General features: G+C 38.8%; 1 protein-coding gene across 4 annotated transcripts in view; it reads left to right on the plus strand.

The window, feature by feature from the left end:
* The window catches only part of LOC126297703 (peroxisomal targeting signal 1 receptor-like), a 239,420-nt gene that overhangs the window by 187,359 nt on the left and 32,889 nt on the right, over positions 1-19,172 (plus strand). For all 4 annotated transcript variants that reach the window (XM_049988832.1, XM_049988829.1, XM_049988830.1 and 1 more), the window contains exon 13: positions 9,351-9,521. In XM_049988832.1, the coding sequence (XP_049844789.1) occupies positions 9,351-9,521 (171 nt within the window). The remainder of the gene's footprint in view (positions 1-9,350; positions 9,522-19,172) is intronic.

The following is a 19,172-nucleotide window of genomic DNA, read 5'->3' on the forward strand; positions in this document are numbered from 1 at the left end:
TTTTGGAAGACTGCAGATATCAGTTGGCTTTGCCTTGTTCATTCTTCTTATAACTCTCTTTTGGGTGAGGAGGATGTTTTGGCTATGTGTAGAGTCTTCCCACAATATAATACCATACTGCATTACACTGTGTAATTGTGCATAGTAGGCTGTGTGAACAGTTTCCTGGCTTCTGCTGTACCCAAGGATTCGTAGGGCATAGCACACGTTGTTTAGCTTACTGTGTTTGGCATTTTAGATTATCCTGAATCCATAGGCCTAGAAGTCTTGTTTCTGTATTTGGGGATATTTGGGAACCCTGTAATTTCATATCAGGCATAATTTTATTTGATCTTAGGTGGAAGTTTTGGTAAGTGGTTTTCTTTGTGTTAACTATGAGCTTGTTTTTCTCAGACCAATCACCAAGTTTGTCTGTATTTCCATTTATGGCCTCTTGGAGTTCATGTTCATTTTTGCTTGTTATGAGGATACTCGTATCATCTGCAAAGAGTGTACTGGTGCTGGCATTTATTTTTGACGGTAGGTTGTTTATGTACACGAGGAAGAGCACTGGTCCAAGTACTGAGCCTTGGGGGCACACCTTGTTTAATATTGCAATAGTCAGAGTAGTATGTTCCGATATGTCCTTGGTTGTTATGTTTTATTGACACTTTTTGTTTCCTTATTTGTCAGGTATGAGCTGAACCAGTTTAGTGGGGTGCCTCTGATGCCATATGACTCCAGTTTGTTGAAGAATCTTGTGGTCTATGACATCAAATGCCTTGGACAGATCTAGGAAGAGCCCGTCTGCTTTTTGTTTTTTGTCTAGAGCATCTAGGGTGCAGTGTAAATACGCATATATGGCAGTTGTCATGGATTTGTTTTTCTGAAACTGTGCTGGGCATCAGATAGTATCTGGTTCTTATCAAGAAAATTTATTAGTCTTTGCTGAACTAGTCTCTCCAATAGTTTACTAAACACAAGTAACAGCGATATGGGTCTGTAATTTTCTGCGTTGAGTTTTTCACCTTTCTTAAAGACTGTGACGACTTTAGCCACACGCGGTATATTAATGGCCTAGTGAACAATATTAATAGTAGCCTCAGGCTTTTTGCAGATAATAGTTACCTATAATGAAGTAGTGTCTGAAAGGAGTTGCATAAATATTGAATCATACCTTGAGATTTCAAAGTCGTGCAAAGATTGGTAAATTGGTTTAAATATTCAGAAATGTAAAATTGTACATATCATAAAACGAAAAAGCATCATATTGAGTCATGGGTAAAGCAGGTGGTAGACTTAGTGCTGAAGTGTGTGGGACCTGTACCAAATAGGACTAACAGGCTACCAAATAGGACTAACAGGCGATTTTGAACGTATACAGAAAAGGGCAGCAGAAATGGTGACAGGTTTGTTTGACCCGCAGGGGAGAGTTACAGTGATGTAGAAGAAATTGAAATGGCGGATTCTTGAAGATAGACTTAAACTAGCTTGAGAAAGTCTACTTACAAAGTTTTAAGAACTGGCTTTAAATGGCAACTTTAGGAATATGCTACAATCCCCTATATATCTCTCCCATAGTTATCGATAGGAGGGCAAGATTGGTTTAATACCACACACTCAGAGGGATTTAAACAATCATTTTTCCTGTACCCCATCTACATCTACATCCATACTCCGCAAGCCACCTGACTGTGTGTGGCGGAGGGTACCCTGAGTACCTCTACCGGTTCTCCCTTCTATTCCAGTCTCGTATTGTACGTGGAAAGGAGGATTGTCGGTATGCTTCTGTGTGGGCTCTAATCTCTCTGATTTTATCCTCATGGTCTCTTCGCGAGATATACGTAGGAGGGAGCAATATACTGCTTGACTCTTCGGTGAAGGTATGTTCTCGAAACTTTAACAAAAGCCCGTACCGAGCTACTGAGCGTCTCTCCTGCAGAGTATTCCACTGGAGTTTATCTATCATCTCCGTAACGCTTTCGGGATTACGAAATGATCCTGTAACGAAGCGCGCTGCTCTCCGTTGGATCTTCTCTATCTCTTCTATCAACCCTATCTGGTGTGGATCCCACACTGCTGAGCAGTATTCAAGCAGTGGGCGAACAAGCGTACTGTAACCCATACGTGAATGGAACGGGGAAAAGACCCTAATAACTGGTGCAATGGGACATGCCCTCTGCCACGTATTTCACAGTGATATGATGAGTAGATGCAGACAGGGGTACTGGGTACTGGCTTTTGGAAATCAATGTGGGTGCTGTAAATCACAGTTGGCCAATGTTGAAAACTAACCCTCCTGAAAACACAGTTTTATTTGATAAAGACAAATATATAATTGTTTATTGGATTCTTTTTCCACACTAATTAATTAATACAAGAAGTAATCCACAATCCATATAGAATTTTTTTCCAAATCTCTACGTAATTTCTAATTCTCACTAATAAAGAATGGGTTCCTACAAACAGTGGATCATTTGATGAAAATGTTTACTGCTGTGCAGCTCATGCAGAGTTTTACCCGTGTGTTGCAATATACTGGCTCATAGCCTTTTGACTGACAAGAGTTATAATCATAACTAAATGGAATATATTAATTTTACTTAAATAAATTGAACTGTTTAACTATATTTTAGTTTTAAATCAATCACTGTTAACATTGTGAGGGGGAAAGAATTATGGCTGGGCAATCGCACTAACACTAAAAAATCCCTCATACTCTACAAGTAAATATTTAGAGAGTATTTTACCTTTTGTGATAGCCTACTCATGTGAAATATTCTAGGAACTTAAAAGGGGCGTCAACATGCTCCTACACACAGTTTTATTTAATCTGCAGTTTCTGTCCACAGAATCAGTGGCCTTTTCGAAAACTACAAACATCTTTTGAATTCAGTAACCTGTGGAAAATGATTGACTTCAGATTAAATATTTGTTGAGAATGTGATCTGCCGTTCCTAAAACCACCTTGATATTCACCTAAATTATGCTCCAGGGTTGTTTCTACTCTGGTTAGCATAATCTTGGGGAATATGTTGTAGGCAGCTGGTTGGAAATAAATTCATCTGTAGTTGTTAACATCTTGTTGTTTGCCTTCCTTGTGTAATGGATGTATCAAGGCCATGTTCCACTCTCCTGGGAGATTTCTGTTTCCCTGGTTTTCTTGAAGATTAATTTTAGCTCATTTTTTAAAATTTTTAGTAGAGACCATTTCAGAAGCTCTGCTTGTAATAGTCTTCTCTACTAGCATTATAAGTATTCAAACTTAATGGTAGGTTAGGACAATTGAGATATTTGAGTTATGTTTGAAATAAATGAAAATAAAATTTTAAAAAAAGTAGATCTACCTAACTCTCCAAATCTTGCTTTATCCTTGAAAGATCTACTGGAGGAGGTTCTGTTTGCTGAAAACACTTTCATACTAAATTTCCTTGTATACTCACTTTCTTTTTTACCACCATCTACCATATAGCCTTTTGACTTACAAGGGTAGTAATTGATAACTACATTGAATTTAATTTTACATTTATAAACTGAACTCTTTAAATATATTCAACTTTTATAATCATTTAAGTGGGGAAGAAAATAAAATTAAGGGAAAAAAATATTAGTAACGGCAGGAATCAAACCTGGGTTAATGAATTGTCAGCCAATGCACAAGACCACTCAACTACAGGACCATTATGACAATGACTTCTGAAAAATCCATCGTACTCTACGCTTGCACAGTAGGTTACATACAGTTTCAAAGAAAAATACTGACCTGGTGCTGTTAGCAATGTAGCACTTGTAGTGCAGGAAGGGGTGATGCTAAGTCAGCACATGTGCAGTAAAAACCAGACAGCTACATCCCTTCTCTGAGTTCATCATAGTGTGGCTGACCACCATTTTAGCACTCAACACTGGTTTCTAGTTATCACATAGGGGGCGCTACAAAACATGGTTTGTCCATTTTATTTGCATACCAGTAAGCTTTTGAAGAGAAATGGCAGAATTATAGTTAGATTTCTGGCTCTCATTCAAAGGGGAATGGCATAAGATTAGTGTATTACTGACCATGTGCTGTAGCACATTAGCACACAATAAATGGCTGCTACTGGTGTCAAAGTTCAATTTTTTTGGTTCTTCTTTATGTAAATGCATGGCAGCGTTATCGTTCAATTTCTGTAGTGTCATGATATTGCACAGGTAAGCTTCTAATCTGTGAAAGGTGGAGAAAGAATGATCTGTTGTACATGTAAAAACTGGTATAGTTAAACTGATCTGTATCAATTTCATTGCCTCAGGAATCAATTTGCTGACATGCATATTTGAGGAAAAGAAGCACACTGTCTTCCATACTTCACACACTAAGTCTTCCGTAATTCCAGTGAAATTACATTTACATTTACACACATCTAAAATCATATTTCTGAGTACAGTTAATCATTATGAATCGGAGTGATCCTTTTAAAATTCTGTTACATAACTGCAGTCTTTTGTTTTGGAAAGATGAAATATTTCTGTTTCTCTGAAATGAGTCTTAGCAGTTCTCAACAAATGTTTTTATCACATTTTTGTCTTGTTAGTTTTCTTTGAGAAAGGACCCACTAGAGGAACTCATTTCCTTACAGACCAAAACACTTTATCACGCTTCTCATCATACATCATCCAGTTATATTTATTGTTTCACTGGTTTTGAAAAGAGTGGCTACCACCAATATGATCAGTTTTCTTTGTTTCATTCAATATGGCAGTTGAATCGGAGCCATTTGAAGCAGTCTCTACATATGTCATAGCCAAATCACTTTCCTTCATTGACAAGCGAGTAATGAATTTATCCATTATGAAAGCACACTACAGCAAAGAAATAAACAAAATAAATTGTATTTGTAAATGATACTATGTTACGCACTTAAAAAAGCGAACTAAAACATACTACACCACAAATGACTGTACTGAGTGAGTGAATATCTATTGATACAAAGCAATTGGTTTAAACCTCTGGTGACCTGTGCCAGCAGGGTGGAACATTCAAAAATGATGTTTCCATGAAAGAGTAAGTGCTGAGCACTTCTCAGTTGTTTTTGAAGGACTGAGAAGTGCTGGGCCACACTTACATGGGCCAATGCAAGAGTGTGACATCAAAATTAGTGTATTTGACAGTCAATGGCAAACCCAACATGATGATGGGTAGTGCTTTTGTGACTACTTCAGGCAAGCCCTTCTGTACATCATTGCTGAATAAATGACAGGAGCTCACTTAGACTCAAATTTCTACCACTACTGACATGACACACATCTTTGGAGTCTGTACATAACATTATTGGAAGCATATGCTGAGGATGATAAGTGTTGCTGAGGCAAGTTAATGAAAACTGGCAGCAGTATATGTTGAATGAACAATGGGAAAGGCAATGGGAGAGCACAGAAAAATGAAGAATGAAGAATCATGAACTGTAAAAGAAGGAAGGGCACAAACAAGAAATAATAATAAATATAAAAACATGTAACAAGAAATAATATGTTAATGAAGCATATAGAATCCAATTAGAAGTCTTTCATCACTGTAGTAGCACTTCTAATGCTAGATTATGCCTGGCTTGTAGTTTATTTATTAACAAACACATTTTTTTTAAAATGCCTTTTGGTCATGTGATTTGCGTATGTACTTTGAAATTGATACATTACTTTGTATTTATTATTCTTCATTCTGATTTCTGATGAGGACTTTCTCTGAAATGTGTGTGGAACAACTGTGTATGGTTACAAATAAATTTCAATCCTGGCAGAATCTCTTACTAACAGAAATTAGAAAGTACACTCCTGGAAATTGAAATAAGAACACCGTGAATTCATTGTCCCAGGAAGGGGAAACTTTATTGACACATTCCTGGGGTCAGATACATCACATGATCACACTGACAGAACCACAGGCACATAGACACAGGCAACAGAGCATGCACAATGTCGACACTAGTACAGTGTATATCCACCTTTCGCAGCAATGCAGGCTGCTATTCACCATGGAGACGATCGTAGAAATGCTGGACGTAGTCCCGTGGAACGGCTTGCCATGCCATTTCCACCTGGCGCCTCAGCTGGACCGGCGTTCGTGCTGGACGTGCAGACCGCGTGAGACGACGCTTCATCCAGTCCCAAACATGCTCAATGGGGGACAGATCCGGAGATCTTGCTGGCCAGGGTAGTTGACTTACACCTTCTAGAGCACGTTGGGTGGCACGGGATACATGCGGACGTGCATTGTCCTGTTGGAACAGCAAGTTCCCTTGCCGGTCTAGGAATGGTAGAACGATGGGTTCGATGGCGGTTTGGATGTACCGTGCACTATTCAGTGTCCCCTCGACGATCACCAGAGGTGTACGGCCAATGTAGGAGATCGCTCCCCACACCATGATGCCGGGTGTTGGCCCTGTGTGCCTTGGTCGTATGCAGTCCTGATTGTGGCGCTCACCTAGACGGCGCCAAACATGCATACGACCATCATTGGCACCAAGGCAGAAGCGACTCTCATCGCTGAAGACGACACGTCTCCATTCGTCCCTCCATTCACGCCTGTCGCGACACCACTGGAGGTGGGCTGCACGATGTTGGGGCGTGAGCGGAAGACGGCCTAACGGTGTGCGGGACCGTAGCCCAGCTTCATGGAGACGGTTGCGAATGGTCCTCGCCGATACCCCAAGAGCAACAGTGTCCCTAATTTGCTGGGAAGTGGCGGTGCGTTCCCCTACGGCACTGCTTAGGATCCTATGGTCTTGGCGTGCATCCGTGCATCGCTGCGGTCCGGTCCCAGGTCGACGGGCACGTGCACCTTCCGCCGACCACTGGCGACAACATCGATGTACTGTGGAGACCTCACGCCCCACGTGTTGAGCAATTCGGCGGTACGTCCACCCGGCCTCCCGCATGCCCACTATACGCCCTCGCTCAAAGTCCGTCAACTGCACATACGGTTCACGTTCACGGCATGCTACCAGTGTTAAAGACTGCGATGGAGCTCCGTATGCCACGGCAAACTGGCTGACACTGACGGCGGCGGTGCACAAATGCTGCGCAGCTAGCGCCATTCGACGGCCAACACCGCGGTTCCTGGTGCGTCCGCTGTGCCGTGCGTGTGATCATTGCTTGTACAGCCCTCTCGAAGTGCCCGGAGCAAGTATGGTGGGTCTGACACACCGGTGTCAATGTGTTCTTTTTTCCATTTCCAGCAGTGTATTTACAAATTGTGAAACTATAAATGTATACAAATTTAATCTATTTGTATATGATGTTTGGAAAAAAGGATTGACACATGGGCCACTCTCTCCCTCGTGTGTGTGTGTGTGTGTGTGTGTGTGTGTGTGTGTGTGTGTGTGTGTGTGTGTGTGTGTGTTTTGTCCTTAGCGTAAGTTTAAGTAGTGTGTAAGCCTAGGGACCAATGACCTCAGCAGTTTGGTCCCATAAGAATTCACACACATTTGAACATTTTTGATTGACATGTGATTATGATAGTTTCAACTTTATTTTTATTTTGCACATATACATGATTATTTGTGAAACGTGACCTAATATTGTTATTTTAAGCATCTTCACTAACATAAGATTCACACTTAGTCCAGATGTGTATGATCCATCATGAAGCATTTGGCCATATGATGGGCAACTTTATGCTCAAAATAGGATTCTCCATGTTGCTCTTGACCACAACATATCTTCCATCTTCTAAAGAGGGCAATTTTCTTTTGAGACAGCGTTATTTTCATTCAGAAATGTTCCCTGCTTCTGCTCCTGCCTTGAAGCATGTTCAACATGTATGCAGCACCCTATTTAATAAGACTTTAGAGGTAATCTAATCTCACACATTTCTGTGCTGGATGTAATCACCATTATCTTTATATTTAAGATACACTAAAACGTGTTAGCATCCTTCATTTTAAATTATTTTAATACTGTTGATAATGCAAAAAAATTGAAATACTTTTTAGAACCACACACACATGTGGCATCCAGAAATACGGTTCACTAACTATTGTTGGATAAGGAAGGACTCATAACACCATGTTGTGATTAAAGTTCTTTTACATAGTTCATCACACTGTTCATTGCACCTGGTGGTGGCTACACACACACACACACACACACACACACACACACACACACACATGTGGAGACAGAGAGAGAGCATTGATGAATTCATTTGCATTTGCTGTGTCCACTCACTGAAAAGCAGAACCATGGAGTCATCAATAGGCACACACTAAAGAAGGTAAATTTTCTGGGTGCAAGACCTGTCCAATCCATCCAGCCCAGCACCTCCTGCTCCACTCCTGTCACAGGTGTATCCTATCCCATCAGAGGGCATTCCACCTCTTAAAGCAGCCATGTTATATATCAGCTCTGCTTCAAACACTGCACAGTCTTTTATTTATGACTATGAACCAGCTGTCCACCAGGACAAATGGTCACTGTGAAACTGCTGTGAAGAACGAAGTTGACCACCCAGTGGCACAACATGCAGCTGAATACAGCATGCTCAGCTTCAATGGCTGTTTCACAACCCGAGCCATCTGGACTCTTCCCTCCACCTCAGCTTCTCTGAACTACACAGATAGGAGTTATCCTTAAAATGCAGCCTCTGTCCCTGTACTTATCCTGTCCTCAATCTTAGTGACCCAGTGCCTCTGCACCTTCCTCCATCCTGTCACCTTCTATCAATGCATCTTTCTATGTAGCTGTCAGTGTGTGCCACTTCCGACCAGTTGCAACAACTACACCTGCCACCCCACCCTCCTGCATTCCTAGCCAGCAAACTGGCCTCCTCCTGAGCCACTAACCACCCACTGTCCACTGTCCCTCTCCTTACCTGCTGGCCCCTCTCTCTCTCTCTCTCTCTCTCTCTCTCTCTCTCTCTCTCTCTCTCTCTCTCTCTCTCTCTCACACACACACACACACACACACACACACACACACACACACACACCACCCCACCTTACACTAACCCCAGTACAACTAGCCCACCTGCTGCAAAACAAAGTAGCATTGGCACTGCCAGTCTAGCTGTGTGTGTGTGTGTGTGTGTGTGTGTGTGTGTGTGTGTGTGTGTGTGTGTGTGTGTGTCAATACACTCTAGCTCATCAAAGGATAAGTCCAAAAGCTAGCAAGTTTTCCTCCTTTTGTTTATGCTTATTGGCGACTCAACACTTCTGCTTTTAGGTGAGTGGTCTCCTTTAATCATAAATTTTTTACATTCTATAAGAACCTTCCTACAATATCTATATTGTTTTCTGTACTTTTTGAGTGGTAAAAATTATCTCCTTTGTTGTTGATTTTATTTGTGGATTGTCAACACTTCTTAGACATTTAAATGGAGACAGATGGGTTTTGTTTCTTAGGGAGGCCGCACAGCATTTCCTTGTTTCACTAAATCAGCAAGCATCTGTATCACAGCAACAAAATTATCGTGGTGGTAGTGGAACCGTAATGTCTGATAATATATGGAATTCATTAAGGACTGTCCTTACTCTGATGGATGACAAAGAGCTACTGAAATCAGTGGAGCAAAGGTAAACCCACTTTTTGTACTTACTTTTCTTTACTTACTTCTGTACTGTGAAATACTGTAGTATATACCAGATTTCAATGCAGATACTGGTACATAGTTTAAAATTGATGGCTTTGTTTGAAAAGGACCCCCCCCCCCCCCCCCCCCACACACACACACACTTGCATAATTTGAGAAAAATGATCAAGAAATCTTTTGATGATACGAAATCATCACTGTTGTAGAAGAATGTGCCTTATTTCTTTCCTTTGAAAAATTATCAAGCTGTTTATTTAAACATACTAATATTATTAGTGAAAGACAATATTTTGCTAGACTGACATATATGAAGCATACAACAAAAACACCTCATTTTATCAGTTACAGTGCTGGACAAACAATAATGTGTGTGAAATCAGTTAATAACTTAAAAAAGATTGTGGGTAATTTAAGACTGAGCACTTTCATGGTCTTACTTCTCCATATGTTTTCTGAGACATCATTAATGATTTGGACTTGGACACCTTCTGCTACCCTTATCCTGGGCTTAAAATAATTAAATAATCTGTTTTTCATTAGTTATTATCACAATCAACAGAAACTACTTGTTAGATAAAGGATAAAGATACCTCCAGACTTCTTGATGTAGTATAGTCTGAAGTAGAAAACATCTATGTTGCTCCTGCATATTTTCTTATGTAACCTACCCATGATCCATTAGGCCACTTTATCTTTTCTTATCTTTTGTAATCCAATAAATAACCTGATTTATCTCTTGAATTATGCAAAAATGTAAAGACCTATTTACTTACAAACAAAACCCCTTTTCCACCCTGAAATAATGACACAGTATTTATTATGTATGACATTGGTCTCTCTTTCTATGATAGACATTGCCAGTGTTGTTCTGAAATACTATTTTAGTTTATACATATTAATTATAGTTCTAAAACTGTTCTCCCATTTTTGCTTGAAACGAAATGTTACTTACATTTATTTTAAGATGTGATGATTTTTAGTGTGCTTTCCTGGACGTGGCCACAGGTTAAAGGTCATATTTATACTTTACACAGAAAATGTTTGTCATATTCTCATGAAAATAGTTTTTTCTTGTTTTATTTGTCTTTTATTTTGAAGGAAAAAAGAGGTGAGTGTGTACAGGGGAAGGGCTGTCCACAGAATATTTTAAGTGGATAGAGTAGCTGCCTGTGAGTAGTTGGTGGTGTTGTAGTGTACAGGAGAGTGAGAGATGAAAGTTTGACCCACTGTGTTTTACTAATTTTGGGAAATATTTTTTTATTGAATCATCAGTTTTCTATGCTGTGTTTATGTCTTGCTTTTAGAAATGTTTGTGATTTTATGAGAGTTTGTGTTTGTGTGTCATGTTGTACCAACTTGAGCTGTTCTTTTATCATCATATTTTCCTTGTGCTAAAAGATTTATTTGATTATCATGTGTGTTTCTATTGTGAATGTGATGTGTTCATCTGTTCTGTTGATTTATATTTTCACATTTTTATTAATTTTAACATTTTTATTAATTTTAACATTTTTATTAATTTTAACATTTTTATTAATTTTAACATGTAATTGCTCAGTTATCATCAGTGTACTACATTGAATGTAGTATGTTACAGTTATTTGTCAGTATGTGCATGAAAATAGTGTGTTCAACGTGATTTATGAAATTATTTGTGAAGGCACCTGAAAGTGGGCAAGTCGTTGATGACATATGTTCTTGCCAATAAAATTTATTATGAAAGTGAAATCACTTCTTTCTTTTATTTGTTGTAGTAACTTGAGTGTTTCATTCATAACGTCATCAGAAAACTGGCTATTTGCTTTCAGATTCTGTTTTAAAATGCCCATTGTCTCTGTTGACATGTTGCACTCTATATTTTCTATATTGAAGGAGAAAAGGTTGCTGTTGTCTAGATTTTTGTAAAAACTTTCATATGTTACATTAAATAGATGATGATCTTTACAGTTCAGCCTTCAACCATTTTGTACTTTGCAGATAGTAATTGCAGTGTGTTTCCTGCAAGCCTGTTATAGAAAGAGAGGAGGGGGGAGTGAGATATAGGGGATATGACTGTTGCTACAGATGAGCCGGGGGTGGGGGGGGGGGGGGGGGGGGCGGCATCGTTGGCACTCTGGCTTGCAGACTGGATAATTTTATCTTTTATAAAATTATTTCACATTTCTGGCATCAACATTGGTTTTTACCACTTCTACATATTGTCACGCTTTGATAAGATTTCTGGCTGATGTCACTAACTCCAGATGGTCTATACCGGGCATCAGTGGCCTGTGGCGACCCACTGACATGGTTTAAATACTGACTTAAACTCATGGGCCACCATGTCGTGATGCGACAGCAGCACACCTAGTGGATAAAGTCAAAACTATAGTGTCTGTGAAATTTTATGTTTATGGGCACACTGATACGATTGACAACCCTTACTCACACTGATACGATTGACAACCCTTACTTGACATGCCATGCCAACAAATTATGCACCAAAACACACTGTTTTGAGAGTAGATTCAGTTTATGTCCACCCCATCTTCAGATGTCTTTATTTATTTATTTATTTATGTGCCGCCAACAGTGTACATTTACTTACAACATTTTACAGTAGTTATCTTAAAATGTCCATTGCAAAATTCAGCAATGCCTTTAATAAAGAACCAATGTTGCTGACATGTAAATAAATGTAAACAGCTGAAGAAGGGTTGCCAAACACTTTGAAATGTCATCATGGAAAAAAAACACCACATAAAAGCAACTGCTTGTAGTGTTCTAATATGTCCATACAGGGTGTCTTCGACCCGGGAGATCCGGGAATAACCCGGGAATGTTTTCATCTGGGAGGAAACCAGGAAAAACCCGCGAATATTTTAGAATTCTGGGAATTTTTCAGTTTTTTGAGTTTTCAGTTAATTTTTTTGTAATTCTGTCTGGTAAGAACTGATACTCTGACTGAAGAATATTACTTTACCCGCAGTATTATTCTGCAGCATTAAAACATGAACGAGAGAAAAAAATGAAAATGAAACTTAAATTGCAAAGGAAATTCGCCTTATAAAATAACAAAATGCTCGTACAAGCGTCTGCCAACAGCAGAATGTGTCAAAAGCTTTTTAGTACCTACTCCCGCTTCTGGCTACAGAAATGTGGCTGTTGGCTGTGTAAGTAGCAGTAGCACCAACCAGCCACATGGTACCTGCAAAAATTTTACCTACGCGCCCAAGCTGCCAGATTCACGCGTGTGCAGCAGGCCCGGATCTAGTGGGGGGTGAGGGCAAACCGGGCTGTCTGAACTGGGTCGTAATTTCCGGGGGAGGGGGCAACTTCATATTCTTGAGGAAAAATCCTTGTTTCACAAAGGACCTAGCATCCAGCGCACGTCGGTCTATCGATTATTCATATGATTTTGAAACACGCCCCTGCTGGTATTTGAACACATTCCAAGTTGATTTCTGAATGAATTAGTTGATTTTTGAATGCATGCATATTGTACATGATGTCTCTGCCAACTGCAGACAAAACGGGATGGGGCTATGCGAGCTGAGCGGAATAAAACCGAATCGGAGATTGCCAACTGCTGCTTGTTTATGTGGCTGATTCAGTTTGCGAATGTTAAGCGTTGTTATAATTACTAGTGAAATCCATAGATTCAGACTACCAGAGTGGAAATAAACAACTAACAGGAATAACAGGTAAGAAAGATTACGTATTATCTTCTCGGTGTATCCAAGAAGTGAAATTCTGACAGGAAATTTTTGGTCAGATCGCTACAGTAGACAGGGCCAGTTGCAGTCCCCGGCTAGCAGCCGCTTAAGTTCCATTCTGAAAGTAGAGCAGGAAACACGCTGTACGATCTCGTAATAACACCTAACCGGAGAATAATTGCTGGATAACTAAACCGGTGATTGTGGCAAAGTTAGTAAAGTTAATGAGAGAATGAGTTTTGATAGTGGTAGGAATAGTTACAGAATTAGTGATGACAAGACTGTTAGAACGAGGTAGGAGAAGAAACGGGGACATCACCCAAATTATGGAAGAATATGACGATTCAAAATTTATACAAAATTTTTGTTCTACTACTTTTCGGTCTCATGCATGAGAAACTGGAGCGCATGAATGAAATGTGAAACTATTTCCTAACGTAAAGCTTTTTGCTTGTAGTAGGCCAAATAGGTATTTCGTATTGGTACTTCGTGAATTTATTGTCGTATTATAAAAATGATCATTACCGCCAAAACAGTGTCGCTTATTTGGTGTGTGTTACAATTGCTGCAATATTAGAAAGGCCTCTTTGTTTTATCTGGCACATAGTGACAAAATAGACGTAATCAGATTGAGAAACCACACCAGCCTTGGGTACTAATTGTATTAAATGCTTTTTCAGTATTAGACAACAACATTTACATTTTTCATGTTGATGAACTTCGATAGTTCTTTCACAAAAAGGAAAGAACGCCATGTAAAGCTGTAGAAAGATTAGAGAGACAAATCGCTAGACCCAAGGATTGAAGAAATGTGTACTGTCTTGCCTGTCTCTTGTCTTTACTGGTTTTAGGTATCCTATATTTAATTTTATGTTACACAGAAGTGCAAGTTATTATCTAATAGGTAATAAAGAGTCCAAATTTTCTGAAGAGATCTTGTTCTCCTGGTTACAAATAATCCTATCCAGTATTAATTGCGAGGGGTTGTGCAGAATGTCAAACCGGCGGACTGGGAACAGGATAGGCACTACAGGACATTCCAATTTCCACTGTCCTGAAATAGTTTGATATTACAAAATATATACGTTTGAGTTCTACGTTTGAGTTCCACAGAGCGAAATACAGTGACGTGCGCTATAAGAATGTTGTTTGAAGAGGCGTGGCACTGCACTGCACTGCACTGCACACTTAAGACCAAATAATGTGTCTTATATTTCCTCGAAGATATATGTTTTATGTATCAGAGTCTTCAGAAACTTGTGCACTACAAAATGAACTTATTTTTTAAAAGTGTGTTTTTTTTTTTACATTCTGATGCGCAGAGCAGTCAGAGTTATAGGAGGGTGGGGGGAGATAGTCTCCCGGTGACCCGTGTTTACATTTAGTGATTTTTCTGTTTGCTCTTCGTTTACTGCTCTCACATCAAATGAAAACAAGATAGATTTCTGTTGCTGGGAGGTATCAAGTGAATTAAAATATATTCACATAATTACAGAAGGCTGAAATATGTTACTAGTTTCAGATTTTATTTTATTTCCACCTTTCTGACAGTCAAGCATTAATCGCCTTGCAGAACCATAAAGTTATTTTTGTTGGTTTGCTAAAGAAATTTAGCATTTATTAGGGTTTCCTGCTGAGGCATTGAATTTATTTGAAACGAAGTGTTTAATTCCACACTATTGGCTAGTTTCAACTGTTCGCTGCATTTCAAGTGCACGTCTTCATCTTCTAGCACTAATTGCATTATGCCAAAACAAAGAACCAAACATGAGATAATGCAGTACTGGTACTTGAAGAAAATTTACGTCCCGAAAACTGCACTGTAAAACTTCATGCCAGGTCGAGGCCTAAGTCATTGGGAATCTGGATATACGAATGTGCACTTTAAGGCGAACTATGCATTTCAGTATGTTCACGAAATTCCGGCGCTCTTGGAGTATACTCTCATGACTTGTTTCTTTTATGACAAGAAGTAAGATCTTTTAATGTTTTACACGTATGAACATAAGGGCTTTCTACATCATTGTAGCTGCGCAAGCGCAATGACGCCTCTTATCTGGTGCTGTCTGGCAACTGCTGAAATGACTCTCTTTCTAACAGGTTGTGGGAAAATATTGTGAATTGTTGTTCGAAAAGTGTTATTTTCAAAGTAAATTTCCTTTGACGCAAGATGAATTATGGGTGAGAACATATGATGAATTTCCTAAATCATAGAGCGTTTGCTCCCTTTCAAAAATCAGCTCTTTGATGACAAGCCATTTAGAAGAATTTCTAGCCCACAAGATCAGAGATTTATGTCGGTATTAAAAATTTTACTGGTGTATTTGTGTGATGTATCTTAAAGTGTAACATGCGCTAAACAAATCAACATTACATGTGAAAGCTTAGCTTCTCTTGTAGCTTATTAATCTTCGAGACAAATATTATATGCGAAACTTTGCTTTTCTTGTAGCAACACTATGTATATTAATTTAAACCATTAAGTTTTCCTGTTGTTGGAATTCAAATTTATTCTTTGGTAATACGAAAATATGCAGTGTACATGTTGCTGCACATCAAAGATCTTTTCAAAATGTGTTTTTTCGCCCTGAGATTTGTTTTCTAAAGTGCCGGGAAATTCTACGCTGCTGTATAAAACCATATTCATTCAAAGGATATGTTTTACAGTTCCGAGGGAAAGTATACTGCCACTTAACATGGAAAAAGTGTGTTTTCACCTGGGAGAAAATGTATTTTTAACTGGGAGATCTGGGAGAAATGGGAGTTTTTTCCCCTTGTCCGTGTATACACCCTGCCATAATGAACAAAAATTATTTAGTAATGTTAATACGAGAAACAATAGAAAAGCAAAATACGGCAATGAGGTAAGGAATGCCAGTCAACAAACGATTAGGAGGAGTGTTGTAAACAAGAAAATTGACATTATCGGTCGTACAAGGTTCGAAATCATTTAGTACCACAAATGTAATTTAGTCTCTGTATGACCATCTTCAGGTCACATATTAAAGTCTTGAAGATTCATGTTATAAAAGCATATATTACAGCTTCAACAGGGTATCAGTACAGAAGAACATAGGAGCTGATGAACAAATTTTGAACTGAGCTTGCAGCTTGGTAATACAATTCTAGTATTGCAGTTGTTGAGCACATGGTTTCCAATGGAATCAGATGTCAGTTAGGAGTAGATTTGTGAATTTTTTGCATGGGTTGGTTTGAAATCAATCACAGGCTGGATGTGGCCTGCAGGCTACTCATTACTTATCTGTGGTCTGTACCATGAATGAGGACCTGATGATCTTGCTGTTAAGCCCCCTTAAACACTCCCTGCCACCTACCCCCCAAATCAACCAACCAACAGGAAGCTTTCCTAAAATTTACTTTGGTGTCACAGGGATGTTTGCCTTGTGGAAAAATAAGTTAGCTTCTTTATGAGCAGAAACAGTAAGGGGGTCCACAGTCACAAGGAGTGATCCCTGTGTTTAATAGGTCCAGACAGCTGACAATCAAAATAAATAGAATAAACGAAACTTCATGTACAGTAAATAGGGGTAAAGCTAAGAGCAGTATCAACTTACTTCATCAAAATATCAGGGGAATAAAAAATAAAGTAGATGAGCTATTAGTGTGTTTAGATGATCTCAAAAATAAGAATGAGATTGATGTACTCTGTCTGAACACCATGTAACTGTGGGCATGGATAGTGTCAGTATAAGTGGGTATAATGTAGTATCTTACAATTGTAGATCTAGGATGGATAAAGGAGGAGTTGCCATTTTCATAAAACAAGGGTATAAATGCAAAACTGTAGAAGTACGCAAATTTTGTGTTGATCAGCACTTTGAGGTTTGTGCATGTGAACTTCAGCTAGGTAATGTAGTATTGATATTAGCAACAGTGTACAGGTTCCCATTAGGAGACTGGTAGTTGTGCATAAATAAGTTTGACTCCCTATTATGCTGTCTGTCAGACAAAAAGAAGTAGTCATTAATCTGTGTTGATTTCAGTGTAAACTTTCTAAATAATTCTGATGGTAAAAGTGAATTAGAAGTGTTATTAACAACATATAACTTAGACTCAGTGATCAGTTTCCCTTCACGCATAGCTCAAGACAGTAGCACACTAATAGATAATGTATTTATACAGAAAGAGGATGTAAAACAAACACATGCTTTCCCTGTGGTAAATCGATTGTCGGACTGTGATGCACAACTGATTAACTTACAAACCCTAACAGAGTGTACAAATCTGAAACCATTAAGTAAATGTGTGAGGTCACTCAACCTAGTATCTATAGAGCACTTCCGAGAAAGCTTAAGAAATGTTAATTTGGCAGATGTATATAATGAGCCAAATGCTAATGATAAATGCAACATATTTCTTGATAAATTTATATCCCTTTTTGAACATTCTTTCTGTAGTAACACTGTTCACATTTTACGTCGCACTTCACTTAGCGTAGACCGGGACTGTGTCCTAGGCATGCCCGATGTTAACTGACTGGGCATGGCCCATGCTGCCTGAGTTGTTGTTCCCCTGGCAGAGTTCGACGCCGAATTCTTGCATGCCCTCTGGTGGACGGGACTCTATTTGCGGCAACTACCATCGGTGACCCGCTGTGCCGATGTGCACCTCCCGCGATATTTCTGGTGGCTACTGCAGTTTCCCTAAGAATATTACTAAATGTAACACCACACACTTTTCAAAGAAACCTTGGATTACTACAGGTATTAAAGTGTCTTCAGAAAGAAAAAGAAAACTGTATGAGACAGCAAGAAATAGTAAAGATCCAGAAGTAGTTTTACACTATAAAAATTATTGTAACATACTGAGAAAAGTTGTAAGGAAATCAAGAAATGTTTATGTTAGAGAAAAAATTAACAACTCTTTCAATAAAATAAAATCAATATGGAATGTTGTTAGAAGGGAGACAGGAAAAATAACCACTGGGGTAGATAGTATTACTATTAAAGAGAACAAGACGATTCTAACCAACAGTACACAAGTAATTAATGTATGTAACAACCATTTCTTAGGTGTAGGAGACAAAACAGGTGAGAACAGTTCAAAAGAAAAAGCCAGGCAGTACATGGAAGAGTCTGTTTTGGAAAAAAAATTGTCAGATTAAGTTTCACCTAACAACCTCTCGTGAAATAAGTAAAATTATTAAATCTTTGAGTAGATGACATCTCAAATAAGATATTAAAACAATGTGGAGCAATTACAGCTGATGTTCTGAGTCACACACATAATACATCACTAACTCAAGGTATTTTCCCAGACAGGTTAAAATATGCCATTGTCAGGCCTCTCTACAAAAAGGGGGACACCACAGATGCCAATAATTATCGGCCAGTATCCTTTCTTACAGCATTTTCAAAAATCTTCGAGAAAGTAATATACTCGAGTGGTTAGCCATCTCGACAGCAATAGGATACTTATAATTAGTAAGTCACAGTTAGGATTTCAAAAATGCTGTTCCACTGACACAGCAATATACAGTTTCACTGTCCACATAATAGTCTTTACATAGTAAAATGTCACCAATAGGAATTTTCTGTGACTTGTCCAAAGCATTTGATTGTGTGAACCATGACATTATGTTACAGAAATTGCAATTCTATGGTATACATGAAATAGCATATGAGTGGTTTGTCATAACTACAGAACAGGAAGCAAAAAGTTTCCTTATATGGGTCAAGTGATTTAAATAAGTTTGCCACTTCATCTAACTGGGGTGAAATTACATTAGGTGTTCCACAGGGTTCAATCATGGGTCCCCTTCTGTTCTTGATATATGTGAACGACTTCCCTTCCTATCTGAAACAGGAAGCTGAACTGACACTGTTTGCTGATGATACAAGCATCATTATTAATCCAGTAAAAGAAACTCCGATTGAAAATGATACAAATAAGGACTTTGGAAAAGTCATTAATTGATT

Source organism: Schistocerca gregaria, chromosome X (genome assembly GCF_023897955.1).
Source record: "Schistocerca gregaria isolate iqSchGreg1 chromosome X, iqSchGreg1.2, whole genome shotgun sequence".
Lineage (NCBI taxonomy): Eukaryota > Metazoa > Arthropoda > Insecta > Orthoptera > Acrididae > Schistocerca > Schistocerca gregaria.